Source organism: Ipomoea nil, unplaced genomic scaffold (genome assembly GCF_001879475.1).
Source record: "Ipomoea nil cultivar Tokyo-kokei standard unplaced genomic scaffold, Asagao_1.1 scaffold1509, whole genome shotgun sequence".
Taxonomy (NCBI): Eukaryota; Viridiplantae; Streptophyta; class Magnoliopsida; order Solanales; family Convolvulaceae; genus Ipomoea; species Ipomoea nil.
Genome location: NW_017617937.1, coordinates 3,659,378 through 3,670,806, shown reverse-complemented (window position 1 = coordinate 3,670,806; position 11,429 = coordinate 3,659,378). Strand labels below are relative to the sequence as shown.

At 35.0% G+C, this 11,429-nt stretch overlaps 1 protein-coding gene across 1 annotated transcript; it reads right to left on the bottom strand.

Moving 5' to 3' along the window:
- Positions 1-300: 300 nt before the first annotated feature.
- On the bottom strand, positions 301-4,349 carry LOC109189041. The gene is made up of 3 exons (XM_019339743.1): positions 4,051-4,349; positions 2,994-3,065; positions 301-2,546 (listed from the first exon to the last, which is right to left on the bottom strand). Exons 1-3 carry the CDS (start codon positions 4,058-4,060, stop codon positions 433-435), a joined length of 2,196 nt encoding a protein of 731 aa, XP_019195288.1. The 5' UTR covers positions 4,061-4,349; the 3' UTR covers positions 301-432.
- Positions 4,350-11,429: the final 7,080 nt, after the last annotated feature.

Genomic DNA, 11,429 nt, shown 5'->3' with positions numbered 1-11,429 from the left:
TCCACTAGAGGTCCTTTGTCTTTGATGACAATTTCAAATTTAATCTCACAATATCGTTTTTGTCATTTTAAATCCTAGATTATCATTTTTTGGACACTTTTAGCCTTTTTTATGATTTTTTTTTTCTATTTTTAGTAAGGAAATTTTTGTCTCTTCATATTTTTCTTTTGTTATTTTTCCGATTTCAATCGATTTAATTGGTTTAAAACTTTAGGTAACCTCTGATTTGTAGTAACCATATTTTTCAACTGGATTCTGGCGGTACGAGTAACGTAACCCAAATGGGTCCCAGAGAGACCAACAAGAATCAGCATATTTTCATGACCATAAACTATAATCAGTCTACTCTTCTGAGTTTAAATCAACAAACAATAACCAATTTCCTAAAATCCACCAAACTTGAATAAAAAAATTAAACTTTTTTCAACATCATCAACAGTTTCTGCCAGCAGAGTTCCCAGAATACTCTCCCATATCCTCTGTCTCAACCACATCTTCAATCCTTTTCCCTCTGTCTCCTGAGACATCTGCAGCATGGTTCAGTCTCCTCAGCCAAACATCATAGTCCACCGGGTACGGTGTTCCACACAGGCTGTCTATATAATCAGCAAACGCCTTCAAGAGAGCCGAGACCTCGCCAAGTCTGTGTTGGATCACGCGTTTTGCCCAGGATCTCTGCCTCCATTGCAATGCCGATTCGATGGAATCTTGCTGCTGCATGGCTCCACCGCAGATGAAGTAGATGAGGTAGACGAGGCTCTCGGTGTCGGATGATGGGCAGAGTTTCCCGTGCTGAAGTGCGTGAGCTGATGAGAATTGTAAGTTCATTGCGGGGCTGTCCCGTTCCTCGAGAACTGCACGGCCCCACGACACGAGGACGTAGGAGTGGCTGCTGCTGCTAGCTACGCGAATTATGTGTTCGGGGCATATGTCACCGTGTTGGATGTTGGCGGTTTTTGCACTTCGTAGGGCGGCTAAGCAGTCATGGCAGCAGCGTATGGCTTCTTGAGGGGAAAACGGGCCATCACGAGCAATGACGGATGAAAGTGGCTCCCCTACGGGGTATGTAACGAGTACGGGAGTCCCGCACCAGGGATGATCACAGCAGCCTTTCTGGCTCGGTTTCTCGCAGGGACCCGAGTGCATCATTCTGCCCGAGGCTACGATTTCAGGCAGGTTTTTACTCGAAATTCCCTGCTCCCGGAACATGTTTAGTACTTTGGTTTGCCTCTGCACGTGGTACCATAGACTCATGTCTTCCCAAGAAGGCTCGAGACGAGAAGGATGAGCGCCAAAGTGCAAAGTCAAGGAGTCCGGGGGACAATCCAAAGCAACTCCAATGTACGAACACGAGTAGTCGGGTAGAGGCTCGTGAACTTGGAACTGCTTCTGCCCGAGGCTATGGTCTTCTAGGAGAACAATTTCGCCTCGCTTAAGATGTAACCGGGACCCTTGCTTCCTCGGCTTTAGCTTCTCGAGTTCCACAATTTCTCCATGATGGTCACTAGTATTCTCGTAAGGAACCAGTGCGTTTTCATTCTCGATAAGACGACATTCAATCCTGCGCTTTTGGAGACGAAGGCTGTGGTCGGCTGCAAGCGAAGCGATCGACTTTCTAGGCGGTCCGTTCCACTGACATATAGAGTAAAATGTTGCCAAAATTAACTGTAGAGTTCCTAAGTCCCCCCAGTTCACATTTCCTAGCTTGTTCCAAATCCTATCCACCGGGGAAATGCTAATTTCTGCGTGACACTTCATCCATTCTGCCATGGACTGATACGGGTTAACTAAATCCACTTCAAGATTACCAAGATCGCCTCCCAGTTTCACCACGCCTCCAAATTTCGAGTCCAGAACTAAAATAAAAACCGAATCACCATCTACAGAACTATACCTACTCAAACTCCTCGAAAGAAGAACGTGAATGCCATAGAAGAGAGCTTCACAAACAACAGCCGTGGAAAATCCAAGCCCGTTTCCCATCAGAATATCGGTTTTAAACAGTGCAAACTCGACAACATCATCCCAACGAACATGTGGAGTATCCCTAGTTCTTGACATCAGAGCAGCCCCCGAGAGCCCTCCGAGTCTTCCTCTTGATAACGCTTTCTCCAAGGTGTAAAACTTTGATCCCGGGTAGCGAGGACAAGAGACAAAATATGGCATTGGTTTACTTTTATGCCAAAACGTGTGCCACAAACCATCTGCAATGGTATGCAGAAAATCTTCCAGTGCTAGATACTCGTCTTCTTTTAGATTATCACAGCTGTACGGTGAACAAGGCATACGAAATAGCTGCTGAAATAGAATCCCCTCCAACGCATAATCCAGGGCACGGAGTTCATCGATCAGAAAAGGGGAACTAAACGATTGTTCACTATTACCATTATCAGGATATAAATTTTCCTGAACCCACTCTTCCAGAATACGTGTAAACAAATCAATGTCAACAAGTTTTGCTGCATAATCCTTGAGAACTTTATACGCTCTTTTTGATGTAGGCACAAACTTGCCCGACGCGCTGGAGGTGGTATGAAATGAAGTGACTGCATCCAAGATTTGTATAGTTTTTAGAACTCATAAGAAAGTAGCACTTACTAGCAAAAAAGAACCGAGAAAGAAGAATAGTCATAATGCCCATCATAATAAAGTAGCCAATGACTTTCTTACATACAAAATGACTTTCTCAAAAAGCATATCGATTGAGCAACTTTTGAATTTTAGCATTTTGGAGCAATAAGTTATAAAAAACTAATTAATCAAACACTCATATTGATTGTTTAACCAAGTTAAACAGCTAATAGTGGTCAAATAAGCGAAAATTGGCTGATAGGCTAACTATTTTACCAAACAGGGCCGTAGTAGTATAATAGAGACCACGCCCCTTTATGTTTCAGATAAATGCAAAGAAATCTATGTATTGGCTCTGGTTTAAGATGAAAATAAGGTTAATGTTCCTTTTCCACGAAGCATTATTAGAAAAAGGTTCATACCAGACCCTGGCTTCCTGAAACTCCCATCTAAGCTTTGCCCGGTGGATGATTCCAGATCATCTTTAGGAAAACCTGTTTACACGAACAAATATTCAAACAATTAGGCCGTGTACATTTTGACATTTCATTGGAATCTTTGCTACAAAGCAAACATAAATGACGTTTAAACTTCCACAGTTTTCAACTATACTAGACCTCGAAACAACTTTACTTGCGTATTTTTGTTCTAAGAAGTGGCTAGGGAATGTTCTTTCAGCTATACCACTATGCCCATTTCAGTCATGACTGTCCAATTCTTTTCACTGCCTTCATTTTTCCAAAACTGCAACTACTTTGAGACGTTTCTTCACAAAAATTTGGAAGTAGCAAAAGATGTAAGGGCCAAAAGAAAAACTACAAGGATCAAGTAAAGTTAAAGCTCTAAATAGGGCCCAATTAACAAGTACTTTTCAGCAAATCAGTGCTGTATTTGGCATTATACATAATTGGAGTGCATAAAGACATAATTTGAGGTGATTTTCAGTCAACATCAAACCTTAGATTCTTGGAACAAGAAGATCATCTTTTTTTTTTTTTTTGAAATATTAAAATACTTTTATATTTTCCCTATGTTGCCAAAAAAGTCTGATATAGGTACAACATTAAGAGCAAAACAGTACAACTACCCACAGCCCTGTGAACCACATAAAGTCAATATCTTTCTCACCAGAGATTCTAAAGAATCCCTTTTTTCTGGCCATTTTTCTTCTTTTTGGTCAAAAATCAATACGATTATCCAGAATAAAGCCAATTCCGAAAAATGGGTTTTCAATTCTTGAAAACAAATAATTTATCTACATCACTGTCTGAAACAAACCGCATAAAGGCAGTATCTTTGCCACTAAAGATTCTAAAGAACCCCACTTTTGTTCCTTTATCCTGGAGTTCTATTCTTTTCAGTCAAAAATCAATTACATTCCCACATTCAGTTCTGGAAATCTGGAACAGTTTCAGCCCAAACAAAAAAAAAAAATAGAAGATAAAATGAGAGCAAGTTAAAAAGCTGAACTGAACTCACCTAATCTCATCTTGAATGGTGGTCCAATGGAGACTTTAAACAGGGAGGTGTGGAAGGGATGAAGCAAGAGATCTCCAGAGCTTGTTGAATGTGCATATTCTTGAAGCTCAGAAGCTAATAATGTGTTGTTGTGCAATGCCGGAGAGGGAATGGCAGCAAAATGGGGAAGAAAGAGGGTGAGAGTGGAAGGGGAGAATCATTGTGGAGAATGGGGATGGATGAGTACACGGGGGTGAGTTGGAGAAGAGAGAGAGAAGAGAGAGAGAGAGAGAGAGAGAGAGAGGTTGGAATGATGTGGATGTGCGAATGGTGCCTCCCACGGGTCTTGGTGACATTATATATTTTAATTGCAATGCTTGTTGGATTTTGGTGTCATGCTTGTCTGCTATATGTTCCCTTTTGCCATTAATCAATTTCATGTAATCATACTCTTAAGCTTTAAATTTGTGACTTCCATCTAGTGTTTGTGTTCATTTCTTTCTATCATTTTGATTCTACTTTCAATCTCATATTCTTTCTCAATTCTCAAATGTATTGCCAAATTGCAGCAAACTTGATAGGATAATTGACTTGGTAACTAATTCTAAATTCGACTTATTAAATGAGTTGTTTATTAGCATTATTGATGAGTCGATGAACTATTAACAACTTATGTTGAGTTATTTACTCCTTGTGGATACAAGTCGTCATAATAAAATATCATGATTAACTTTGATCATATTAGTTTTAGATGGATTAAGAAATCATTGAACATGATGGCCCATACGTTAGCAAGGGCACCAGGCTCTCAATCTGACTATGGTTTTTGCCTTTTTGGGATTCCATCCCTCCTGTTTGTATTCATTCACTACTCTCTCATTCAGTTTAATTGAAATTTGTCTTTGATTTTCAAAAAAAAAAAAATTATAATAACTACTTAATTTGTTATTAAATTCGTTAGTATTTTACTGTATTCTTGTAATGTGAGACAATCTCACATAAAATTCATCGGTAATATAAATTACACAATTATTGTTGGTAATTATTGCACCTAAAAGAGAATTAGTTGTAGCAAACCTTAACTAACCCCATGCTGCACACCTTTCAACATGATAACCAATTGATAATCTATGAAAAGTTTATTGGGGGGTTTTCTTAATACATTACATCCTTGGACCATGCATTTTTTTTAATTATTTTTTCTTTTTTCTGTTATTAAACAGAGTGTATAGCTTTGACTGTAAAACAATTTTGGATGAGGGAATATAGAAGTGGACAAAGGGAACAAGACAATGCTTTTTAGTCTTTAGCTAAAGACTAAAGAGATTGGCAACCCTTCCGTACCAACCTAATATGTTGGTCAAACTTCAATGGCTATTGAGACTCCAACTCGTACATTTATTAATTGGATAGAATTTCTATTTTTATAGAGAAAAATAAATAAAATAGAAAAATTAGTGGTGGTAAACGTATTTTTAAAATTGAAAAACATAAAATGAAAATGTCAAGCACATTGTGTTCAGATGGCATGGAGTAACCCTCCAATATGGGAGGTCATAAGATTGAGCCTTAGTGGAGGCCTTGTTGACTCTTTGTGCTTCATCAGGTTGAGAAAATATAGATGAACAGATACTACAATGTAATAGAGTCAGTAGCTTTCAAAAATAAACATAAAAAGAAGAATAATAAATTTGCGTTTAGTTTCTAGATTTTTTTTTTATTTTCTTGGAAAATAAAAATCATACTGCTGATCTTTTTTTTTTTTTTTTTTTAAACTAAGTCTCGAAACTAGCCTTTAGTATCATATTAACAAAATCAGAAAAATCAATGTTTTGGTCTCTCAATTGTTTTGCAACTGTTAATTTAGTCCTTAACTTTCAATTTGAACTAATGTTAACCTCTAATTGTTTTAATTTTAATCAATTAAGTTTCCTTGTCACTATTCGGTTAATCAGCCGTTAATTGTCATTATTCTAGAGGGCATTTTAGAATTTTCTCATTACCCCTTTTATCTCTTTCAAGAACAAGGAGACCCAGCCTCTATATATCTCCAATGCTCAACTTCTCTATCCCAAGCTTCCTGAAGCTCGCGTCAATCGACAACTTCCCATCGTCGCAATACGTACACCTAAATACACTTGCGCATATATTCGATGGAAATCATCTGCACAGTGATGCTCTGGAGGTCGTGGGTTGCATCTAGTGGCATGATGTTGATTTCTCGGAAGCTACTCATAGATCAGTAGTTACTCTGCTCCTCCGGTTCTCCTCAAGCTCTAGCTCTTTGGTCAATGAGCTTTCTTCCTCAAAGTCAAAGCTCTTGAACTCTTACTCTTCCAACCTTATCTCATTATTGCTAGTCCTGGGGTTGTAACCGACTTTGGAAGATGAAGAGCTTGATTTGAGTAGTGACTTGGCTTCGATTAGGCTGGTGCGAGCTATGAGGACGCTACGGAACTCGTCATCCAGTCAAGCTATGACGATATGCTGGATTGCGTTTTTAGTGTTGCTCTGCTCAGCTGAGTCGTATGCTACAACTTCATTTCCACGATGAACGATTAAGGTGATATAAAAGGGGCCATGAGAAAAGTCTAAAATGCACTCTCAAATAATGGCAACTAACAACTAATTGACGGAATAGTGCCAAAAGGGACTTAATTGACGAAAATTAAAACAATTCGAGAATTACATTAGTTCAAACTGAAAGTTAAGGACTAAATTGACAATTGCAAAATAATTGAGGAACTAGATCAGCGATTTTTTTCTATTCAATCATTAACTTAAAAGAATCTAAACCTTTAGATAAGTTTTAAAATTTGGTCAAAATTGATTTATTATTATGAAAACTTTAAAAAAACTAAAGTGTTTTGTGACACTTTTAATAATCGTTATTTTAGTGATAATAATATGAGATACTATATTTATAGTTATTTGTGACCAAAATTGTCCAAAAAAGTGGATTGATGATAAGGCTGTATAGTAGATTAGCAGGTGGTTATGGTGGCGGCAGTAACCCAAGTTGGGAATTGGAAAATGGGTTGGCAGTTTGGCAGTTGGCAGTGAAGTGGTTTTAACGTATTTCTTACACTTATCCTCACCAAATTTTCTTGCACTCGTGACTAAGGGGTTATGATAACTGTTGATTTTTAAATTCAGAGAAAATGATTTTAAAAAGTTATTTTTAAAATTTTGTAGTGTCTGACTATCTAAAAAAGTAATTGAAAAATAGTTAAAATACTCATTTTAATCATTAAAAAATGATTCATTTTGACAATATATATGTTTGATAATTTTATTAAGAGGTAATTTTTAAATTTTGTAAGAACATCTACCATAGAGAAAAAAAAGAGATAAAAACATAGAGAGGGAGAAGAATAAATGTTTTTTTTTTCCCTTACAAGCCCACAACAAATCCAAACTCCTGCAAGTTATTATTATTATTTTTTTTCTCCAACTTTTAGTACCAAAAATATCCATAAATTAGGGATGCTCTAAAACACTATTTGAAGGTTTAGATTTCTTTGATGTCAAATATATGGAGCGTTATGCCATGGAACCGTGTTCACCATTCATGGTGAACAATGGTGAACACGGTTCCAACGGTGTTAGTACACCGTTATCTCTTTTTTTTTTCTTAATTAATTGCGTGACTTTTCTTCTTCATTTTCACATTTTGCGGTTTCACTTTAATTTGAGGTGAACAATGATTTCGGACATTCATAAATTATGAATTCATGCCTGCACATTCACTTTGGAACCATGCCTACACATTCCTGTCCGAAATCACGGACATTCATAAATTATGAATCCATGCCTGCACATTCACTTTGGAATCATGCCTACACATTCACTTATGGAACCATGAGATTATGAATTTTCTGTTATAAGATTATGAATTTTCAGTTATGAGATTATGAATTTTCTGTTATGAGATTATGAATTTCTGTTATGCGATTATGAATTTTCTGTTATGCAATTATGAATTTTCTGTTATGAGATTATGAATTTTATGAAAATTCATAATCTCATAACGGAAAATTCATAATTTGATCAACGCGCGCCGTTAACTTCACATCCGCGATTTTTTTTTTTTTTTTTTTGCCTAAAAACGACGTCGTTTAGCCTTGTGTTCACCATTCACGGTGAACACGTTTCCAGGGCATAATTTGCCCAAATATATGGGCTGGGCCAGCATATGCTTGTCACTATTTGAAGGTTTAGAATTGGACCGGGATGACCTACTTATAATTTGGGCAAAGACAAGTTAAACAGTAAAAAATCTTGATTAATCCGACTAACAATAATAAAAAAAAAAATATTATTCATCAATTATTTTTTGGTTAGTGTTATTATATTTATTAAATTACATTATGTATTTATTTTTGTTATTAATAAAGTTACAACTTAAAAATTATTTATTTATATCTTTTTATTATAGTTATTGTTGATCTCTATAACTTATTAATTATTATATAAATTTTAATTTATATAATTATCTTTTTTTTTTTTGTTTTGAAAACATTTATTTTATAACTTTATCTTAATGTAAATAAAATCACAATATAAGTACAACGACAACAAATTTAAATTATCTCTTAAAAATAATTAATATTTTTTAAAAAGAAATAATTTTGTAATAGATTTCTAGTCAATTTTGAACAATGAACTAAACAGAAAAATACATTTTTATGACTTTTAAATAAACACAAAAGAATATAAAATATTTTTCAGAAAATAATTTATTTTTCCTAAAACATTTTGAATTTTCAAATGGACCTTAAAAATAAGTTTAGTAGGATTAAGTGAAAGAGTGTTAGTGCACCGGTTAATTTTTTTTTAATAAAATAATAAAAAAAGTTGAGTTAATAACTTAATATTGATTGATGTTAAAAATGGTCTCGAAAGGGGTGGTTGAGTGAACGAAATATGATTATTGTATTAGAAGGTTACGAGTTTGATTCTTGCTAATACCTTTTCAGTTGATCGAGTCCCTCACACATGGTTAGGAGTATGGTTTAATACCTAATAATGTACACCATCGGGTAGTAATTACGAGTTTAAAAAAAGGATAAAAAAAGACCACATTAGGTGCAATAGTGTGTGAATAAGTCTCAATCAAATTAAAAGTCATGCATAGAGAGCTGGAAACTTCATCAACAACTACAATCCCCATTTTGAACAAATATTACACTACTTATTATTAGTATTGAGAACATGTCATACTTGTTAGTTCACAGTGGTGAGCATTTAATTAATTAGACAATGAGTATAATTAACATCAAACTTAGTAAACATTATTGTAATATTAGAAGTGAAAAATCACATTTTTGATTATTTTCTAGTTTGAAATACGGTCCTTTAAAAATGTAGAGTGACCAAATTCGCCATTTTAATAACAGATGAAATACTAAATTTACAGAATGAATAAATAATTGATTAAATCTCATTGCTGAAAATTATGAAATTTTCGACCACCGACCTGAAAGTGATCTTCAATCAAGTCGAAAGCCTTATTCCGACCACTTTTGGTATCCGAAAAAATCTTTATTGCTATTTCTGACCACTTTTTGCTTTCGACTTGATTTAAGATCACTTTCAGGTGGTCGAAAATTTAATAATTTTCAACAGTACGTGTCTACATGCACTCTGGGAGGATGATTTACTGCCGCGGGTGATCAAGACTCGATCCCGGATCATTATTCCCAAACTTAATTAATTGTTATCACGTACAACATTTGGAGACTTGTAGTCCAAGCTAATTATTTAGATACTTGAAGCTTTCAATTCTTTGATTCAATCAATGCTGAAAATTTAAACACGAGTACTAGTTAGTAGTGACATAATTAAAAATAAAAATAACAAATTTAAAAAAATTAATTGTTATCACGTACAACATTTGGAGACTTGTAGTCCAAGCTAATTATTTAGATACTTGAAGCTTTCAATTCTTTGATTCAATCAATGCTGAAAATTTAAACACAAGTACTAGTTAGTAGTGACATAATTAAAAATAAAAATAACAAATTTAAAAATGAAATAATTAAATAATTGAATTTTAATATGCATTTGTGATTTAAAAGTGGAATAAATAAATTTCATTAAAAATTAACTAGATGCAGGTGTGGAATTGTGGAAACTCGGAAAGGATAAATATAAAATATTTTTGGACATTATGAGCCATTATACACAGGTGTCCATATCCATATTAACATGATCTTTGACTTTAGTTGTATTAGAAGACTGAAAGAACTTATTAAATTGTAGTATAACATTAGTAACTTGACTTAGTTTGCACCAATCCAAATAGGGTTATGCGTCAAAATAGTTGTTAGGAAAGTGTATATTGGGTATATTTTGATTTTTTTAATAACTTACTAACTATATATAGAGGAAAGGTAAAATTATATTAAGAAGATCTTTTGTGTTAATTTTGATTAAGAGATTGTTGGCAATAATCAAACTCTCGACATTCAAGAAAAGAGTAAAGCTTCATTAATTTAAATCGACTTACAAGACATCGAAGAAAGTTGGTTGAATTGGGGGCAAGTAATCTACCTCCATCGCTATTTGCAGATATGACTGAATTGGGCCAACATTGATGAAGTTGGTTGGATAGTTGACTTGATAATCATAAGTTTCAAGTTCGACTCTCGGTGAAAAATGTTTATTGGCCTTATTGGTTTGAGCTAGTCAAGCTATAGAAAGCCTAAACTGATTTACCTTCTTATGTTCATTTGTTAGTTAGAGACTTAATTTAAAGTCACAAGGCGAACTCCACCTATAGTGTACATTCAGATTGCAATTTTGGACTATTTTAAATTGCAGTCCAAAATGAAAAAAATATTTGAGGCATGTTGATATATAAGTACTACATACTATCGGAGCACCACAAGTGCAGAAAACCACCGTATTAAAAATAAAAATTATACTTGATTGGATACTTTTTAAATTATGAAATGTTATATTTTTTGGGAGGCTCGTTGGAGAAAAAATTGGCAATCGACAAACGGTCGCCAAATCGCATTCTTTGAAGAAGGCGACAATTGTCGTCCTCTCCGACGGAGAAGGCGAGGTGACCATACCTTCTCAACCCAGTGGGCGCCTTCTCATGTTGAGACGGCCGGGTTGCATTCTGTGATGAGGAGGCAAGCGACCAACGACCGTTTGAAGTTGTCGGTCATTGATATTAATCCTCGGAGGATTGCCAGAGTAGGTCAGAGTGTTGCTGAAACCTAGTGACCTGCTCTTACAATTCACTAATAGGTTTTTGGATTTCAATGCATCAAAATAACATATTTATGGACTTAATTGTACTTTTTAAAAAAATTAGGGGTCTAATTGACTTTTCGAGTAAAGTTTAGACACTTATTTGACTCTTTTTTCAATTATGACTAATATAG

Coding starts and splice junctions, on each gene's coding strand:
- LOC109189041 (XM_019339743.1), bottom strand. Junction 2,547..2,993: donor TTTCAGGAAGCCAGGGTCTG/GTATGAACCTTT, acceptor TCTTGGATGCAG/TCACTTCATTTCATACCACC.